At 50.0% G+C, this 20,564-nt stretch overlaps 2 protein-coding genes across 4 annotated transcripts in view; one reads left to right on the top strand and one right to left on the bottom strand.

Annotated features, from left to right (window-relative positions):
* Positions 1-2,175, bottom strand: part of Nr6a1 (nuclear receptor subfamily 6 group A member 1) — a 149,746-nt gene extending 147,571 nt beyond the window's left edge. For both annotated transcript variants that reach the window (XM_038337697.1, XM_038337699.1), the window contains exon 1: positions 1,928-2,175. In XM_038337697.1, coding sequence (XP_038193625.1) covers positions 1,928-2,027 — 100 coding nt within the window. In that variant the 5' untranslated portion in view covers positions 2,028-2,175. The remainder of the gene's footprint in view (positions 1-1,927) is intronic.
* Positions 2,176-5,500: 3,325 nt separating this feature from the next.
* Olfml2a (olfactomedin like 2A) overlaps positions 5,501-20,564 on the top strand; it is a 31,555-nt gene continuing 16,491 nt past the window's right edge. The window contains exons 1-3 of one of the 2 annotated variants that reach the window (XM_038336741.1): positions 5,501-5,799; positions 13,424-13,687; positions 19,967-20,074. In XM_038336741.1, coding sequence (XP_038192669.1) covers positions 5,533-5,799; positions 13,424-13,687; positions 19,967-20,074 — 639 coding nt within the window. In that variant the 5' untranslated portion in view covers positions 5,501-5,532. The remainder of the gene's footprint in view (positions 5,800-13,423; positions 13,688-19,966; positions 20,075-20,564) is intronic. The other variant, XM_038336740.1, reaches the window with a different exon arrangement.

Genomic DNA, 20,564 nt, shown 5'->3' with positions numbered 1-20,564 from the left:
GTAAAATAGTAAAAACGCTTTTAGCTTAACAGACTGTTCCTTAAAAGTCTTTTAAATAGTTCTGATCCGTTGAGGAAAAGATGAGTATTAACAAATAATCTGATTAAGAGATAAAATTGCCACACAGTTCTTTAAATGTTCCAATGAATAATTAATAACAACGGCATTGTTCTCTTGCTTCCCATACAATAATCTCAAGTAGAGCTGAAAGTGATGGCTGCAATGAAATCTGTCCTCCAACAGTAAGCACAGGTGGGGACAGGAACTACTTGCAAACAGCAAAGCATTGCGGAAATACATTAACAGGGACATCCGATAGATCTGGGAATGGAATTTTAAAGTCTGCACGGCAAATTTGAGGTCAAGAATTACAACATTCCCAGGTTAACATCAAACCAAATCTCTGCATAAATTAACTTTTAAAACGTCAAAAACATTAAAGAAATCTTGGTTCTAGACACTGTCCCTTTCTACCCTAACTATATTCCTTCCTCCCACTTTGTGACGTGGGATTTTATCGATCCCAAACACGTTCACATGCAGAATCACTCCCCACCGGATGCCCGGCCACCTAGATCCCACACATCATACACATCTCAAACTCAAGAGCTTTGAAAACATCACCGTTCGATCACCATAATATCAAATTAGCCAGGCTTTCTTCTAAACAGACTTTTCCTCTTAACTGGTTAAAAAAAAAGAAGAAACTAAAGATCTACTGAATTAACAATAAATGGTTGATGAATTAATAAACGTATGACGCAAATCCAGCCTGATTTCCCTTTTGTGGCTCCCCATTCATTCATTCCACAACCGAGCGCCCTGATGACCGATTTTCGGGTTGTTTAACCCACACCTGCCAGGTCACTGTCCTGATTTGAGAAACTTCTTACTAAAGCAATTAATTTTTAGTGCCTCCTAACTGTCCCGGGTGTTTGCATTCAATCTGAAATCTGTTACTTGTTAGACACTGTTCGGGTCCTAGATCTTCCAGAGAATTGCGCGTTTATGGCGCAGAGAGGGGAGGAGGCAGGGATCTCTGAGAGCCTGCCCTTTATTCGGAAATGAGATGTGAAAGGTGGAAGGCAGGGCAAATAAATAAATAAATCGGGTTTACCGCGGGAGCGTTTGCCAGCCGCAACGAGCACCCTTTGTAATGCAGGCCTCCCGGGGCTATCGCCTTCGCTAATTGCTCCAGGGCGCTTTCCAAGTTCAAAAGTTCACCTTTTACGACCTCACAAAAGCTCCTTACACGTTACCAATAAAAACATTCCGCCGCAAACACCGAGGAGGAAAAATATCAAACAGAAACAAAACACTGCGCGGGGGGAAGGGGAGAGCCAACCCGGAGGAACCTGCGGGCTGGGCCGGGACAAGGGGACACAGCGGCCCGGCCAGGTGAGGAATTCTCAGCACCCCGGAAGAGCTAGGCTGGGCGGCGAGGGAAGCGTCCAGCAAAGGCCAGGAAAAGGCAGGTGTCCAGAGCCCCGGGGTCCCGCCGGAGACCTGAGCCTAGGAGAGGGGGCCTGGGCAAGGGGAGGCTGGGGGACCGGAGTGGACACCGAGGTCCGAGGAGAGTCACCATTAGGGGTCTACGCAGAGGCGGACGCTCGCAGGGCTGGGAGGAAGCGTGAGGCTTACAGAAGAAAACGCCCAGGATAGGTGCACGGTGCCAAGGTGTGGCGTCTGTGAGCCCCCAGATAAAAAAATAGGGTACTCCATAAACCAGGGCCCCCGAGGGAAAAAGGGGGGCGACGGCGAGGGGGAGGGTCCGCGCTGAGGGGACGGGGACCCTGCGGAGAGAAAGTGCGAGCCCAGGGTGGAGTCCACGCTGAGGGCCGCCCGGCGTCCGGGGCCAGAGCCGGCTGAGAGAAAGAGGGGATCGCGGGCGTTGGGACCGCCGGGACCCCGAAGGCCCTTCACCCACCGTTCCGCGGCGGCGGAGGGAGCGCGGCGGGCGGCTCCAGGAACCCCGCCGAGCCCCCGCCGCCTCCTGCTCCGCTGGGCGGCCGTTCGTCCCGCTCCATGCGGCGGCGCTCAGGGCCCCCGCAGGCTTCGCTGCTCCGCCATGACTCGCGCCCTCGTAGTAGTCGTCGTCTTCCACCGGGGGGAGGGGGCTGTCAGGGGCCGGCGGGCTCCCGGCCGCCGCACGCTCTGGGCCCCGAGCCTCCCGGCTCCGCGCCCCTCCGCGCCGCGCCCCCTCAGCACTGGCCAGCTCCCTCCTCTGACGTCACGCGCTGCTGCCACGCACGTGCCCGCGGGACACACTAGGAATTGTAGTCCTCCGGGCGAGGCTGGTCACACGGGACTCTACCAATTGAGGGGGTGAGGTAAGAAGATAGGCAGTCCTGAGGAGGGAGAACCAAAACATGTCATTATTCTAAACTCTAATGAAACTTCCCATAGATACAGACCATAAATCGTTAGCCATGGTCCTCTCTGTTGTGACTTTTCTGTATTCAGAGTTCCTTGTAATTCCGACTCCTACCCCGCGCTAATAATGAGTCGTTCCAAGGAGGCGGGTCCACCAGGAGCCCGCTGAGCACGTGCAACCAAGCCCAGCCCTGTGGGGAAGGCCCCCGGGGGCGGGGTGTGTAGGTACTCAGGAGGGCTTTCCTCCGGAGCTGCGCGACAAATTGGGCCAGAGATTAAAGGACCCGAGTTTAACCCGAGGTGACTGCGTTCGTATGCAAATAGAATCTATACAGCTCTGCTTTCCGGAGAAGTGTTTAAAGCCTCTAACCTCCGGATGGGCGGGAAAGACTAAAGTTTCTCTTCCTCCTCTATCCTTCCCCCCGCACCCTGCCCATAGAACAGATGGGCAAACTAAGATCAGGGTCTTTGATGCCTTCAAAGAAAACTTGAAACTCTTGACTACGGGTATCCTAAAATCCTCTTTTCCGGCCTGTTCGTCCCACCTCTTCTCAGTTTTCCTGTCTGAAAAATGGGAATTGTAATAACCCTGTCAAATGATAAGATGCTAACACACACACACACACACGTCACCTTCCGTTGCACCGTGACCAATGGTAACATGCTAAAACACACACGCATGCCTCCATTTACCAAAGTTTCACACATGTCGCCTCGGTTTACCAAAGTGTCTACCAAACAAAATCTTGGATTTTCTCCCCTTCCTCCACCTTGGCACAACTCCCGCGACCACAAGGTGGCGCGCGGCCACGGGCTTCAAGACAAGCTGTGGGGGCTGCTTTCCATGACGCCCCCCACCTCCCTTAGGAAATCACTGCTGTAGTAGGCTACAGCCCAGGACGTAAGCGCTATCTGACCCACTAGAAGACAAAGAACCCTAGTGCTTTACTTGCTTGTTCTCTGCTAGGTCATGTCGAAGCGTCTTCACTCTGTCACCTCACTGCCCCATCTGCCTCCGCAGTCCTCCAGTTTCTGTGTGTCATTCCTTACCTAATTGTTTAAAAGTCTTTATCCTGGCATGTGCAATCTAGCCTGTTCCGACTGGTTCCTGCCCACCCACACCTCTTTCCTCACCTGCTACCCAGGAGACTTTGCCACACCCACATGCATTTTCCAACAGCTGTCCATTACCAATAGTAGTTAACCTGGGTTTTATGCTTAATTCATGCCAGCCGCTGTTATGAGAGATTTACACAAAGTATATGCTGTCTAGACCTCCCACACCTGCTCAGTGAGGTATTCCCGATACTGTTGCTTTCACATGCAAATAGTATGGCCCAGAAGTGATTGCCATTATGTACTTGGTGGGTCAGAAAGCTGAAATGCCACGGGGTAGTATTGACGCAAGCATTTGGGAGTCAGAGGCAGGCAGATTTCTTTGAGTTCGAGGCCAGCCTGGTCTACAGAGCTAGTTCCAGGACAATCAAGGCTACACAAAGAAACCTTGTCTCGAAAAAAACAAAACATAAAAGAAAGAAGAAAGCTGCACTGTCCTTGGCCTGACCACTATACACTCTTAACTCATCTTTTTAGATCCTGTTCCAATCCTTCCTTAATACCTCTGATCAAGGGACAACTAGGTCCCTCTGTGTTCCCTGTCTAGGTGGACTGTAGGAAATGGTCTTCCGCGCCACTTTCTGAGCTCCCCAAGGGCTGGGCACTGTACTCCGCAGCAAGCCCTAGTGTCATAGGAAGAAATCCTTCTTCAGCTCTGCATTTCACCATGTGTCAGGATCACATAGTCTTCCCAGAGCCAGCTTTCTCTGCATCACAGGCCCCTTCCCTGGAATGCCAAGTGGCTGGACAGACATCTGATGCCTGAGGATTGAAGGCAGATAAAGATGAAGTCAACCCAACGCTGAGTTCAGCCACATGCGCACCTCCTGGAAACAGCTCATCCTCCTGTTCAGCTCCACACGTCCTCCTTCCCAAAGCCTCCCAAATACCCTTACCAGCCAATCCTTGTACTCTCTCACCATTATCTCCTCTGCTACTGAGTAGCATGCAGTAGGTACTTGCTAATAGGCATCCACTAAGAGTCCAGCACCCAACTGGGCCCTATTTCTCATTTTTTGACATTTTTCCCACAACTCTGAAAAGTGAGTTCCCTCTCTGAGTTTCCAGCTGAGGAGACAGCCTGTGTAGTAAAGCAGATTTAAAGGGCCCTCGGCATTTATAGGGAATACAAGAGAAATGGAAAGGAAGCCCTCTGAGGATGAGGGGGAGTCTGCAGGAGACCCCGCTCAAAACGAGATCCCAAAGCCAATCCGGAACTTGGTACGTTTGAGTTGTGGGTGATCCATAGTGACAGAGATGACTGTAGGAGGATGCCATTGGTTGTCCAGAAGAGGGCAGAGTTCCTCTGGTGGCCTTGCTCTAGCAGGACAAGCCTTCAAGAGTCAGTCAAGCCGGGCGGTGGTGGCGCTCGCCTTTAATCCCAGGGAAACAGAGGCAGGTGGATCTCGGTGAGTTTGAGGCCAGCATGGTCTACAGAACGAGTTCCACGACAGGCTCCAAAGATACACAGAGAAACCCTGCCTTGAAACAAACAAACAATCAAAAAAACCAAAAAAAAAAAAAATAGCTGTTACTGGCACAACAGAGAGAAGAAAGATGGAAGATGTGAAAGAAAAGGGGCTCAGAGACTGGAGAGCTTTGTCGGAGCAAAGGGTAAACTGTAAGTACCACTCGAACTTTGTAGCCATTCCAAAAGGGCAATTTGACTATTCCCCCACCACCACTTTTTTGTTTTGTTTTGGTTTGGTTTTGTTTTTCGGGACAGGGTTTCTCTGTGTACCCCTGGCTGTCCTGGAACTCATTTTGTGGGCCAGGCTGACCTCGAATTCAGAGATCCTACTGATCTTGCCTCCCGAGTGTTGGGATTAAAGGCGTGCGCTAGCACCGCCCGACTATTTTCTCCCTTTTATCAATGAGGAAACTGGTACTCAAAAAGGCAAAGGGACACTTTAAGGACCTTCATTTCACAGAACGGAACCTCAGTTCGTCGCGAGCCCGTACTTCTCTTTCGGCCTGGCTGCTGCTACGGCTCTCTCCCACCGGCACTTCTCAGAGCCTCAGGACCTCAGGGGATGGGCGGGGATGGGAAGGGAGGAGCGGGCACCCCTCCACCCTAGCTCCGCCCCCAGCGGCACTGCAGGGGCCCCGGGCTGGGGGGCGCCCCGCGGCAAAGCCGGGCTGCAGCGTCGAGCTCGCCGTGCTGCCGGCGATCCCAAGCGTGCTGGTGGAGACGTCCGTTCCTGTCGAGTCATGGCAGCGGCAGCCCTCCGGCCTTGGTGCCTTCATTTGAGGCTGCTGCTGCTACTGCTACTTTTGCTTCGGGCTGATCCCGTGCGGCCCGACAGTAAGGTACGTGCGCTGCTGGAACCTGGCACAGCTCGACGATGACCGGCGCGAGGGGGCGCTATGGCCGAGGAGGGTGCCTTCAGCGGGCAGATGGGGACTAGGAAAGGCAGATCAGATTTGGATTTGGTCTGGGCTCTGTTGGAATCAAAAGCCTTAAAAAAGGAACATGTGCGGGAAGAAGCGTTGGTATTGATAGAGTGCTTGGGTCCTGGAGCCTGAGAAAGAGGCGCTGTGGACCTTGTAATGCTCAGAGATAGGGCCTCAAACCCAGGATCAAGTTGGGAAGTCCCAGGTGCTCTGGGGCTGGCAGGGAAAAGTGGTCAGTAAGAGCAAATGGTTGAGTTTCCATGCGGAGACTGCCCACGTGGTTGTAGACCCACGCGTGGGCAGTTATCCAGGTACTCTTGGGCTTGCAGTGGGCCTAACCAAGACTTTCAGGAGATGCTGGGAGCTCAGAGTTTTTTCCTCAGTGAAAAGGCCACCTGGCCTCTGAGACCTGAACTCACACATTGTACTCAGCTGTAGCTGGTGCTTTTACCTCTCTTAGCCTCTCTTTCCCTCCCTTCCTCCCTCCCTCTCCTCCTCCTTCCTTCCTTCCTGCCTGCCTTTCTTCCTTCCATAGTCTCACTATGTAATTCTGGTTTTGCAGGGAGGTAGAGGCAGGCAGATCTCCATAAATTCGAGGCCAGCCTAGTTTACAAAGCAAGTTCCAGGACGGCCCAGGTTGTTACACAGAGAAACCCTGTCTAGGAAAACAAAAAACTCTGGCTGGCCTCAAACTCTCAGAGATCCTTCTGTAGCTGCCTCCCCAACTCTGGGATTAAAGACAGTCACCATCATTCCTTCCCCTATAAGCATGGGGAGTGGGGAATTGTACCAACTCCCTACTGTTGATGATTTCTAAATTCAGTGAGAATATGCAGAATGTTTAGCACTGCACCTAGTAGGTGCCCAATGGATGCTACCATGCTACCACAAGAATTCAGGTATTAGATCCAGAACATAGAGGGAGCAAGAACAGATCAAGAACCTCTTAAGGTTCTAGAAACGACCTGATAAAGATGGGCCTAGAGCAGTATTTTTCAACCTGTGGATCTCAACCCCTCTGAAGTCAAATGACCCTTTCACTGGGGTCACATATTCTGGATATCTGATAACTTATGCGTCATAACAGTTATTAAGTAGCAATGAAATCATTTTATGGTTGGGGTGGTCAGTGGCGGATAGGGGCGGCAGTGACTTCTCTTGATGTCACTCCATTTTTTTTCTAGTAGAACCTAAGTCTGTCTGTGAGCAGGCAAAAGGTAAAAGCTATTTTGCTGTGCAAACTTGGAAATATGACTGCGTGTTTCTGGACTTCAGTTCCTCTAACTGAAAATAGATGTCCCCTCTGGCTCATTGAGCAAAATCCCAGATGACCTGATCACACTCTCTCACCCTCTGACTGTCCTCTGTGGCTGGGAAGTACTTTTGGACCTAAGCATCTCTAAGATTTGCAGAGGGCTGTAGAGCAGGAGGGCTTACATCCAAAACAAAGCCAAGACAAAGAAAACCCAACACCCTGTTTATGTAGTGAGTCAGCCAAACACTTGCTAGGATGGGAGGGGGTATATTTACTTGTCCCAGGGCAAGCTGGAGCTGGTGGAGTAGGGAGGCTAAAGCAGTGGGGACCTAGTACAACTCTCCCCTAGACACTTCCCATCCCTGCTCCACTTCAGCCAGCTGGGAAAAAATAAAAATCAAGTGCTGGATGAATTTCCTCTGCATTCCTGCCCAGCCAGACTCCTGCTGGCTCTGCAGAGCTGCTTTCATTATCACTTTCCCTCCACAGTAAGGTAAGGACCCAACTTCTTCCCCTCCAAGCCTGGCCTGTTTTTGTTGGGGGAGGGGAGGAGCTTAGAGGACCAGGACCACCTTGGAACTTGAAGTGAATCGAGGGTCCCAGAGCCTTGAGTTTGCCTCTCATCAGCCTTCCTTTCTGTCAGGCTCTTGCCCATTGTATTCACCCTGGTACTGTTTGCTCGCCCTGCATTCTAAGTTGCTGTTTACAGTGAGGCTCTCCTAAATAAACAGGATTTGGAGTTTCCATCTAAGGAAGTGCTTTGTCTGACCTAAAGTAGGAGGGAAATCCCAGCTGCTGTGGTGTGTCTGCCTGGCTTCCTAGCATCGAGGCTGGGGAGAACAGGCAGTTAAGGCTCCATGTCCCCCAGCATGGCAGCAGACACTCCTGGGATGTGATAATGTACCTGTGCCTCCGTCTGAGAAAGAGCTCCTGGGACCTTACTCTTCATACATGCTGGGACAGAAAGGGCTTGAGCAAAGAGAGCAAGGGACCAGTCCAGGCTTAGCCCAGCAGGCAGTGGTTTCCTGGGCCAGGTCAGATATTTCAGGCAGGTCAGTCCCAGGGGCTTAGGTGTTGCTTCCCATCTACTACCAGAGTTTCTGCACGTGGGAGTAATTGGAAGCAGACCCCTGAGCAGAAAAGGCAGAATGACATAATAATGTCATTCTTTGTGGTACAGTGTCAAGCCAAACAAAACCCCACCATCTCTCTATAAGGAATGGAGCTGCCTCAACACTCCTGTGAGAGCAGAGAATGCCGGGACTAAGGTCCATGCCCAGCATTTTATATTCAACATCACATACAACCGCCAAAGGTTAGTGTCCCTCCCCAGGGAATAGATCTGAATACTCTAAAGAATCACACTGGGGTGGTGGTGGCGCACGCCTTTAATCACAGCATTCAGGAGGCAGAGGCAGGCGGATCTCTGAGTTTGAGGCAAGCCTGGTCTACAGAGCAAGTTCCAGGATAGCCAGGGCTACACAGAGAAAAACTCTGTCTCTCAAAAAAAAAAAAAACCAGTAATAATAATAGTAATAATAATAATATTCACTCTGGGATACTGAGGCATCTGCATTTTCCAAGTACAATGCCAGATACTTCGTGGGCTCAGCCCCAGCCCAGCCCAGAATTTATGGAGACAATATGGAACTAAGATCTGTGGAGCCAGGGAGTAACAGATCCTCAAAGTGATTTTTGGAAGATTAATCTAGCAGAGAGGAAAGCACACTGACATGGGACTGTGGTCATGGAGCTGGTGGCAAGGTACAAAAGTGGGGCATATTTGGGGTAACACCTCAGAAAACCATTACTACTAGTAAGTTGTCCAGGGTACAGAGGAGGCACAGAGACCTCACCCGGGCAGGATGGAAGGTAGACACAGGATGGGATAAGATGTTGCCTAGAGTTTACCAGTTTGAATTTGGGGCCTCCAGAAAGAGGTGTCTGGATGGTGGTGAACTTCAGTTGAGGGCTTTGCAGGTGAACTGCCTCAGGTAAAGTGGGACAGTCATGAAGAAGGCGGCCCCAATCTCAATGCAACCTCATGGGAACCTGCCCAGTCATTAAAGGAACACTCCCTTACTCTAGCAAGAGTGATCCGGCTCTCTTCGGAAACATCTCTAGCTGTTTGTCACACTGTGAACTTTCCTTCCAAATACCCAGAGGCCTTCTAAACCCTAACCACCACCACTGACACATCGAGGAGCTTTGGTGGTGCTGATGGGGGAAAGATGGGGGCTGAGGCAGGGATTTTCCTTCAGCCTTCATGCCAAGGAGCAGACCCAGGAGGTAGTGCCAGGTCCCATGACCACCTTCTATGTGGACCTCTGTTGATCCCAGCTCAGTTGCTAGGCTAGAAGCTTTAGCTTATTGACTGCAGATGTTCAGGACAAGGGCACCATGTAAACAAAATTTGGAATCAGGCTGTGTGGGCAAGCTTCTAGACTTCTCTAATGTACCACGGAGTTGTGGTAAGGGCAGAGAGAGGTGGAAAACATGGAGGAAATGGGGGGGGGGCTTCCAGAAGTAGCAGATAGAGCACAGATTACTAAAATTAGGAGTTACTCTGGGCCATAACTGCCAGGTGCTCTTCATACATGGCTGCAGTTTCATGACAAGCTCAAGAAGGGTTTGATAGCCACCCCATTTTACAGAGGAGGAAGCTGAGGTTCCAAGGGGTCAACACCATGCAGGAAGGAGGTATCCGGAATCAAAACTATAGCCCAGACACAGCTTTTCACCATGGTGCCTGGCTGTCTCCAGCTTTACCCCACTGGAGGTGGGACCCTGCCACGTTCCTGGAAACCAGGTCTGGGATCAGGGACTTTCTTCCAGCTCCTGGCATCGTGAGATTCTTGGCCACCGCCATTAGGACATAGTACCTCATCTGAGAAAGAAGGAATGCATAGTCTAGTTTGGAGGCAGTTGCTGGATGGGGATGGTTAAAGTCAATGGGGGGGGTCCTCCAGGAGAGAACTCTATGGGTTCACACATACACACACACACACACACACACACACACTCGTACGCCTATTTGCTGGGCTTTTGACCCTCATGGGGAAGTAATATACAGTATCGTGGAGTTTGGCAGAGCTGAGAGGATGTGAGTTCCTCTCTGGTGGGATTCTGGGGCCAGCAGAAGCCTAAGGAACCAGCAGGCCTCTGAGGCTGTCTGTCCACAAGCAGGGGAATAGTCTGCAACACCCAGAGTACACTCCACCCACAGAGGACCAAGACAGAAAGCAGGACCCCAGCCTTCTTTCTAACTCTCCTCTCCGCCCACTGTTCCCTGTTCCGCCCACCGCCCCCCCCCCCCCACAGCTGCAGAAAAAAAAAAAAAAAAAGGAAATCCACATGGCCCAGGCTTATCCTCCCCAACCTGGCATTTTTATGGCTTAGGGGCTATTTTCTTATCTGTAGGATGTTGCTAACAATAGAAAAAGTAGACCAGTGCACCCACCCAGAGAAACAGATCACCTACAGCTCAGTGTGTTCCTGCCCTGTCTGTGGGACCAGCACTCCACCTCTCAGTCCCCCCCTGTGTCCTTGGTGGGATCTGTGCCCACAGCTGTCAGCCCTAGGCTAACCTGGTTGACCATGGCCTCCAGCCTCCCTGCCATCAAATAGCACATGAGGCCGGGCTATGGTGGCACATGCCTTTAATTCCAGCACCCAGGAGGCAAAAGCAGGCGGATCTCTGTGAGTTCCTAGCCAGCCTGGTTTACAGAGCTAGTTCCAGGACAGCCAAGGCTACACAGAGAAACCCTGTCTCGAAAGACAAAATAAAGTAAAATAGCACATTGGAGTGGGTGAGCCCAGGCGGTGTGGACTTGGGTTTCTTGGGAAGCTGTGGAGGGTGCACGCTGCAGTGAAAGCTGGAAGGAGTGGGGAGGGAAGGCAGCGGGATGGGCGGGCTGCAGAGAAGAACCACTCTTTGGGGCACACCCTCAATGACCTAGGCCCCCTCCCGGGTTGCACCGCCTCCCAAAAATGCCATCCAATTATGAATCCATCCATGGATTAAGCCACAGATGAGCTCAGAGCTTTTGTGATTCCTCCTCCCTGGCCCATCAGCAGGCAACTGAGCCTTTAGCACAGGAATCTTGGGGAACATTTCAGATTCAAATAGAAAGCTGGGATCCTCAGCCAGCCCTAGACCCTCTAAGACTGGGCTCTGCCATGTTTCACCTCCTGCCACCCTGCACCCATGAAAGCACCAGTCAGAGTGATCTTGCCACCCCCACTTCCAAGGCCTCCTGAAAAGCCAGGCTCTCTCTTGTTTTTGTCTGATTTGCATTCCAGCAATGTCCTCTCCACAAGGGCACACTTCTCCAAGCCCCCTCAACACTCGCAGAGCCTCTGCATTTCATCTCTGTATCTAAAGAAGTCAGGATAAGCTGGAGGCTTATCCAGCACTCAGGACGTAGAAGCAGGCAGATCTCTGTGTTCGAGGCCAGCCTAGTCTACAGAGTGAGTTCCAGAACAGCCAGGGTTATACAGAGAAACTCTGTCTCGAAAAACAAAACAAACAAAACAAAACAAACAAACAAACAAACAAAAAACCAAAGAAGCCAAAATGTACCCTGATCTATTTCTCCTGCACTTCTAGCTGTCACCCACTTGGGGCCTGGCAGAAGCCAGGGGCTCGCACAGGTATCTGAGGATCTAGAGAGGAAATGAAAGTCTAAGTCCCCTTCCTTAGGCAGTGTCTCGGGGCTCAACAGAGGTCCAGGGTGCCATGAGCTCACCTGTGTCCTCATGGTTTCTTATCCAGTGGCAGCTGAGCAGCTGTAGCACTGGGGTGAGTTTTTGCGAGCTGGGCTGGGACTAGTTGTTCACAAAGGGTCTGGGGCCCAAGGTACAGGCCAGGTGTATCTGTGCAAGGCACCTGCCTCCCATCTCACTAGGTTGATGTCTGAGGACACAGAGCTGGTGATGTCCTTGAAACAAGTGGCCACATGTGGTCATGGGGTGTGTAGCATCCAAGGGTGGCATTGAAGGAGGAGGGGGCAGAAAAGGAAACCACTGGCTTGAGGTTGTGTTGTCTCATGTGATCCCTGCTTTGAGAAGTCTGGATACTCCATTGTGCCATTGAAGAAACGAGGTTAGAGCCTGCTGAAGGTCCCCTCTACCCAGGGCACAGGAGAACAGCTCTGTAGAAGTCACCTAGGCAAACAGGCTCTTGAGGTCCCACTCCTCACTATGAGACATTTGGCAGTTAATGATTGTGGGTTAGGGGTGTTGTTTTAAAACTCAGTGAGAGGGCTGGAGAGATGGCTCAGAGGTTAAGAGCACTGGCTGCTCTTCCAGAGGTCCTGAGTTCAATTCCCAGCAACCACATGGTGGCTCACAACCATCTATAATGGGGTCTGGTGCCCTCTTCTGGCCTGCAGGCATACACACAGACAGAATGTTGTATACATGATAAATAAATAAATATTTTTTTAAAAAAAAGGCAATGGGAAGAAAATGACCAAAATATATCATATACATGAGTGAAACTGAAAGAATGAATAAAGGGAGCTGCAGAGCAATGGTGTGTTGTGGGCCAGTCTTCGACCTCAAAGTGGTGTCTTCTTTAAGATTGTGACCTGCCGGGCAGTGGTGGCACATGCCTCTAATCCCAGCACTTGGGAGGCAGAGGCAGGCAATCTTTTCCCATGAGTTCAAGGACAGCCTGGCCTACAAGAGCTAGTTCCAGGACAACTAGGGCTGTTACACAGAGAAACAAAACAAAAAAACAAAAACCCTTGTGGCTCTAAGCCTGTCCTTATCTGTGTTAATAGTGCAAACCTAAGGCACACTTTGTATGTGTTTTTTATGTTTTGTTCTGTTTGGGTTTTTTCTATGTTTCATTGACTAGTCACCAGTCTGAGTTAGGGAGCCCTCTCTTCCCGATGCAGGAAAATGACAGGGACAGAAAGGATGTTACCTGTTACCCCCTCACCAAGGATCCAGGCCGTGTGCATTTTTTTTTCTTTTTGACAGTGTTTCTCAGTGTAGCCTTGGCTGTCCTGAAACTTGCTTTGTAGACCAGGCTGGCCTCCAACTCCCAGAGATCTGCCTGCCTCTGCCTCTGGAGTGCTGGAATTAAAGAGTGTGCCACCACCGCCACCCACAGTTCCATGTTTTGAACTTTTCCACAGCTGGGCATTAACATTTGAATTGTAGTTGTGTGTGATGTGCTGTTGAGTCCCTGCCTCTTCTCAGCTACCTCTAAGTGCCATCACCCCAGCCTGTCACCACAGCATGACACATGGAACCCCACTGGCCCACCCTTTGTAGGTGTTCAGCAACCTGGACCACGTACGGATGACCTCAGAGGGCTCTGACTGTCGCTGCAAATGCCTTCTGAGACCACTGAGCAAGGATGCGTGCAACCGGGTACGAAGTGGGCGTGGACAAGCAGAGGACTTCTACACTGTGGAGACCCTGAGTTCAGGGACCGACTGTCGCTGCTCCTGCACTGCTCCTCCTTCCTCACTCAACCCCTGTGAGAATGAGTGGAAGATGGAAAAACTCAAGAAGCAGGCACCTGAGCTCCTCAAGGTAGGCTGACACAGTGAGGGGGTGACCTGGCTTTCCCAAGACATCTGTGTCACAGGTGAGTGAAGCCAGCTGGTGTCATCTAAACCATTTTTTTACCTTCACCTAACTATATTACAAATGCTGGGGCATTTTATTATTATTTTGTTTGTCCTGTCTTGCTTTTTGAGACAAGGTCATACAATTTGGCCTGGATTCACTATATATACCAGGATAGCCAGCCTGGAATTTGCAGCAATCCTCTGTTGCATGAGTTCTGGGATGACTGGCTTATGCCATCATGCCAGGGTTATTTTTGTTTATTTTAATCGACATAGGGGTTTCAGGCTTGCCTCAGACTTCCTATGTAGTTCAAGACGACCTTGAACTCTGATCCTCCTACCTCTGCTTACCAAGTACTGATATTACATGTTGGCAGCGCCATGCCAGTGATCGGTGGGCCAGGTGGGGCTGGGCTTTGAACCCAGATCCTGTTGTATCTGAATGTGCGTCTAACCCACCTGCTCCTCCATCACATGCATGTTTTCTGCCTATGGAGACCAGAAGAGGTTCTCTGCAAGAGTAGCAAGTCGTCTTAACTGCTGAGCCATCTCTCTGCTCCTTCTCGTCTTGTATCTTTGTAAGTCTTTTCTCTTACAGTGTCTTCCAAACATGCATCTCATTGGCCTGTTGGTGCTGGAAACAATGAATGATCTGAGATGCTACCTGACATAGAAGTTTACAAGGTGACATAACCCTGGATGCTAGTGGAAGACCCAGATTCCTGGGTCACAGACAAGGGACTTCATGACTCCCAGCTCATCTCCATTCTCTTTCGCTGGTTTGCTGTGCTCCAACGTCAGTAATCAGTATGGTATTCAATATGGTATGGCCCTGAGTTCAGAGAACTAGAACCTTGTGTCTGTCATTGCCTGCAGGGAAATACTGTCTCATGACCCAAGACTACTCTAACTAGATGACTCAGAAGTAGGGAGGTTGGTTCCTTTGCATGCAAGACACAGAGAAGCAAGAGGCCCATGAAGTGCTGTTTCCAGTATTTGGCTAAAAATTCTTTAAATTTAACTTTAGTTTTATTTTTGTACTATATAAATTGATGCCAAAATTATCAAACTTGGAGGGAGTAGCCATTTTAAGCCAATGACCCTCTAGCATTTTGGCAGTGTCTGGATCACACTGACTCCATGGGCCTGTCCAGTGCCCTGTTTTCTCCTGCATCTAACCCACAGACCTGCTGCAGTTACAGGGACAAACTCAGTTTCTCCTCAAGTGAGTGCTCCAGTAGCTGGAGGTTCTGTTTTTGTTTTGACTTGTAGACCCAAGATCTCACACTGTAGCCCAGGCTGACCTCATACTTGTAGCAACAATCCTCCTGCCTCAGCCTCCCAAGTGCTGGGGTTGCTGGCATGCCCTTTGATACCCAGCTTCTGCAGCTGAGTTGTGAGCATGCTCACTATGAAGTCACCAAGGGCCTCTGTCTAAACGCTGCCTCATGCCATCCTTGCTGGAGTCCTTTAGGAAAGGGGCTTTTGGTGACAGCTTTATTGTAATGGTCTCTGAATCCAAAGAAGGGTTGTAAATTGCCTGAAGTCACCAAGAGGAGTGAGCTGAGCCCCAAATTCTCTGTTGTGGTCACTTGCCCACCTAAAAGGTCACCAGGCTGAGGTTCCCACCAAGTCACTGTCCCTGGGCCTTCTTAGTGCATGGCAGACACTAGGTCTTAGCACAGAGTCTTGACCTGACCTTAGAGATAGAAACCCCCAGCAGGTAGGACATGCCAGAGGCAGGAGAGATTACCTAAAGTGTACTCAGGGAACCCCCAAAATGAGAATGGGCCAGAGGCAGTGGGAGCCAGTACAAGGGTTTCTCCCTCTCAGTTGGCCCTGCTGACATCAGCAGGAGTGCTGTGTGAACATCCCAGGGAGGACAGAATTGGCCTTGCAGCCTACCTCTCTATTCCAGCCCCTTCACCCATGCAAATACCTCCAGTTGTGGTCTGGCCTAGGCTACATAGGCGTAAAGGAGAGGGGATGCCCTCCTGCCCCATTTCTTGGCTCTACTGGCCAAGAAAAATGCCTTTTAACCACTTTCCTCTTTTTCTTTCTGGACATGGGCCAGACATAGCCCCAGCCTTGAGGAGTCACCAGGCTTCTAAGGACACAGCTGCTGGCCCCAACAATGACAATATGCTCTGTATTGACTGGGCTAGGGATTGTGCCAGGGATCATGGGAGCCCCAAAGCAAGAATAACAGTGGGCCTGGCAATGCGTAGGAGTCCTCAGGCAGATGGAGCGTTCTGGGCAGAGGTTGGTGGAATGCTGTGACAGGATGCATCTGTGCCCTCTCTAGCCCTGTTTAGTCCCATGGTTACCTGTCACTTCCTCATATACATGATGCGTGGCTTCTGATCACTATCTGTAGTGAAGATCCAATTTAAAAGGGGGGTAGGGGGAGGGGAAGCTGGAGGTGTGACTCAGTAGTTAAGAGCCCCGTTGCTCTTCCAGAGAACCTGGATTCAATACCCAGCACCTACCTGCCAGCACACAACTATCTGTAATTCCTGTTCCAAGAGATTTGACAAAATCATACAGACACCAATGTACATAAAACAAAAATAAGTTATACTTTTTTTGTTTTTTGGGGGGGTTGGTTTCTTTTTAATTTATTTATTTCATATGCATTGGTGTTTTTGCTTTCATATATGTCTGTGTGAGGGTGTTGGATCCCGAGGAACTGGAGTCACAGACAGTTGTGAGCTGCCATGTGGGTGCTGGGAATCAAACTCTGGTCCTCTGGAAGAGCAGTCAGAGCTCTTAACCGCTGAGCCATCTCTCCAGCCCCTAAATTATACTTTTAAAAATGAGGCTATCTATTGGGCTAGAGAGATGGCTTGGCACTTAAGTGCTCTTTGTGCCACCTTCAGAGGACTGGAGTTTGGTTCCCAATACTCGTGTTGGACAGTTTACTGCCTGTAATTCTAGCTCTAGGGGATCTGACATCCTCTTCTGGCTCCTAAGCACACCTGTACTCATGTAAACACACACACACACAAATTAAAAACTAAAATAAATCTTTACAAAAACAACTACAGGGGGCTGGAGAGATGGCTCAAAGGTTAAGAGCACTGGCTGCTCTTCCAGAGGTCCTGAGTCCAATTCTCAGCAACCACATGGTGGCTCACAACCATCTATGAGATCTTGTGCCCTCTTCTGGCATGCAGGCATACATGCAGACAGAACATTGTATACATAATAAAATAAAAAAAAAAAAAAAACAACTACAGTTTGAAAAAGTCTATCAAGAGGTGAGCCCTCAGGGCTGGAGAGATGGTTCAGCAGTTAAGAGCACTACTTGCTCTTCCAGAGGTCCTGAGTTCAATTCCCAGCACCCACATGGTGGCTCACAACCATCTGTAATGAGATGCAGGCATAGATGCAGGTAGAACACTGCATACATAATAAATAAATAAATCTTTAAAAAAAGAAAGAAAAGAGGCGGGTCCTCTCCATATGCAGCCACGTTGGCTACCCAGGATGTGGCCCAGAGGTGCAAGGAGCTGGGGCATCACATATCAAACTCCACACCACAGAAAGAAACAAGACCAAGACCCCTGGACCTAGAGCCCAGTCAGCCCTCAGTGATGGAGGACTCTCATTGGTTAATAAAGAAACTACCTTGGCTTTTTGATAGGGCAGGATTTAGATAGGTGGAGTAGACAGAACAGAATGCTGGGAAGAAGGGAAGTTAGGCAGACTCCATGCCTCTCCCCTCTCTGAGACAGCCGCCATGAATCCAGCCACCAGGTCAGATATGCTGAATCTTTCCCGGTAAGACACCATCTCATGGTGCTACACACATTACTAAATATGGGTTAAAGCAAGATGTGAGAATTAGCTAATAAAAGGCTGAAACTAATGGGCCAGGCAGTGTTTAAATGAATACAGTTTGTGTGTTATTTCGGGGAAAAAGCTAGCTGGTGGCTGGGAGCCGGACGGGATGAAAAGCAAGCCTGCCCGCAGCTCCTCCTACACCTCAGAGTTCTTGCTCGCTCAGGGATGAAGACTGGGTAGATTGAGAGTGACACCCCCATTCGCTCTGACAGCACCCGAAGGAAGAGGGTTGTCATGGTCACCGTCTGTGAACAGGACCTCTCAAATTAGTTTCTGTTAATAAATTGCTTTGTATAAACTTAAGGAAAAAAAAGTCTGTCAATGCCAGTCATAGTGTCTCAGGTCTTTAATCCCAGCACTTGGGATTAAAGCAGGCGGCTCTGTGAGTTTGAAGACAGCCTGGTCTACACGGTGAATTCCAAGACAGCCAGGGCTACACAGAGAGACCTTGTCTTGAAACAAATAAACGAAAGACTCAGTGAAGGACTAATACTTTGTGAAATATTCTAGAAACGGACGGAAGTTGGAGTACAGTTTGGTGGTAGAGCACTTGCTTAGCATGCACAGGTTCCCTGGGTGCAGAAAAGGGAAGGAGAGGAAAAAGAAGAGGAAGGGGCTGGGGAGAGGGAGCTCACTGAGTGAAGTGTCTGCTGTGCAAGCCTGAGGACCTGAATTTGAATCCCAGCACCACACAAAGGCCAGCCATGGAGTCACATGTTTGTAGCCCAGTGCTGGTGAAGCAGAGACAGGAGGATCCTGGAGCTTGCTGACCTCTCAGTCTAGCCAAAATGGTGACTTCCAGGGTCCCTGTCTCAGGACGTAAGATGGAGAAGGTTAGGAGACAACTAACATTGACCTGTAGCCTCCGCTGTTGAGCTCGCCTACATTGGGAGATGGCGGAGGAAGAAATGTGAGAGAGAGGAAGAGGGAGGGAGGGGGGAGAGGAAGGTAGGAAGCGGGCGTGCCAAATTTGAAGTCCAATCTCTTATGAGTGTCAACCCAAATAAAATTTCTCTGCTGAGGGGCTACAAAGCATCATGAAAAACCAGAATCTCTTCTCCTGTTCGGCACTGATTTCTGCCACAGGCACCTCAAGCTGTTTGTTCCTATGCCTTTCACTCAGCAGTAAAAGAGGCAGAGCTCCATATTCCCCGCTCACGTGGCTCTGAGCACAGGCTCAGGATGTCTTCTGCAGTCAGCTCTGCCAGTGTATGCTCCTTGAGCTTACTTCAGACAATAGTAACCCACTGGGGCTGGAGAGATGGTGCCTCCCTTAAGAACACTGGCTACTCTTGCAAAAGGACTGGGGTTTGAGTCCCAGCACTCAGATGGTAGCTCACAAACATATGTAACTCCAATTTCAGGGGATCCAATGGCGCCTTCTAGTCTCCAAAGTGCCCACGTGATATACAGACATACATACAGGCAAAACACCCATACACATAAAATAAAAAAGTCTAAAAAAGAAAAAGTAAAAAGGTCCATGTTTGGGTTGGGTTGATCAATTAAAACAGGTACTCGTTGTCCAGTGATTCATGACTAAAAAGCAAGTTATAAAAGTGTCCCCCAGGGGCTGGAGAGATGGCTTAGCTGTTAAGAGCATTGCCTGCTTTTCCAAAGGTCCTGAGTTCAATTCCCAGCAACCACATGGTGGCTCACAACCATCTGTAATGAGGTGCCCTCTTCTGGCCTTCAGGCATACACACAGACACAATATTGTATACATAATAAATAAATAAATATTTAAAAAAGTGTCCCCTAGACACAATAGCAAAGTACATAAAGCAGGGCCCTGAGGCGCCCCCCCCCCCCCCCCCCGTACAAATGTGGCCAGAGACAGCTGCAGCCTGAATCCGAGGAGCCCATAGCTCTCAGTCATGCTGCAGGGCTGCCTCTGGAGACACAGACTGTAGGCTCGCATGGAGAGGATGATTGCTGGGCACATGCAGGTCAGAGGAGGAACTCCCCATTCCATCATATAAAAGGGTGATTGTGGATGATAGCAGCTAATTGTCTATTTCAAAATATTTTATCAGAGAGGAACTTGAAAGGTCCCATCACAGAGAAACTGGAGATATATCACCTACATATAACCCCCACTTCCTGGAGATGTGACCCAATGGTGTAATATTTGCCTAGTATGTAGACAACCTTCAGAGACATCCCCAGCACTTCAAAAAAAGAAAACACAAATATGCATATTTGTGAAATGAATCAATAAAATCTTATCTGCTCCTTGTGATTACGAGCAGGCTGGAGCCCAAGCCTCTGTGAGACCCTGGGATTCTGGGCCTCTTTTCTGCGGTGGAGCTCTTTTGTGCCCTCTGGCCTGATATGTTCAGGTCAGAACCATCTTGCTTAACCATCTGTCTCCCTATTCCACTCCCACCTCCAGCTGCAGTCTATGGCAGACCTCCTGGAGGGTGCCCTGTACAGCGTGGATCTGATGAAAGTGCGTGCCTACATCCACAAGGTGGCCTCCCAGATGACCACGCTGGAGGAGGTAAGGGCAGGGCCAGGGGCCCAGGGCTGTTTCATCCTGGTAGCCATAGGAAGGAAACTCCAGCAGGGAGCTGGGAGGAGGGTGTGAACTGCAGGGTCCTGCCATTGGGATAGAGGTCTGGGGGTTTCAAGAACCCAAGGAAGCTAAAAGCCTGGATAAAGAAACTGAGGTACTCTTTGGTAGTGTGAAAGGAGTGTTGAGGGGTGCTGCCAACATCGGGATCCACACTGCACACGGTCTGGGGTACCGCTCCTGGAGGATTGTCTTACCATCGGTTGTGTACAACCTAACAGACCTGACCAAGCCCCAGTGGATTTAACAATCCCAGCACTGCCTGTGTAGAAGCAAAGGCACTAGAGTACAGACTGAACAAGCTGTGTATTCTGAGTACATGAACAGTTGGACAAGCCTGGAGGTCCAGGCTGAAGGTTCAAGGCTTGCCTCTCTTGGCATCACCTGGCCTCCACCCTCCACCCATTTCCTGCATCCG

The sequence above is a fragment of the Arvicola amphibius genome, chromosome 7 (assembly GCF_903992535.2).
Source record: "Arvicola amphibius chromosome 7, mArvAmp1.2, whole genome shotgun sequence".
NCBI lineage: Eukaryota > Metazoa > Chordata > Mammalia > Rodentia > Cricetidae > Arvicola > Arvicola amphibius.
The sequence above is the reverse complement of the archived record's forward strand: the minus strand, read 5'-3'. Positions and strand labels throughout refer to the sequence as shown.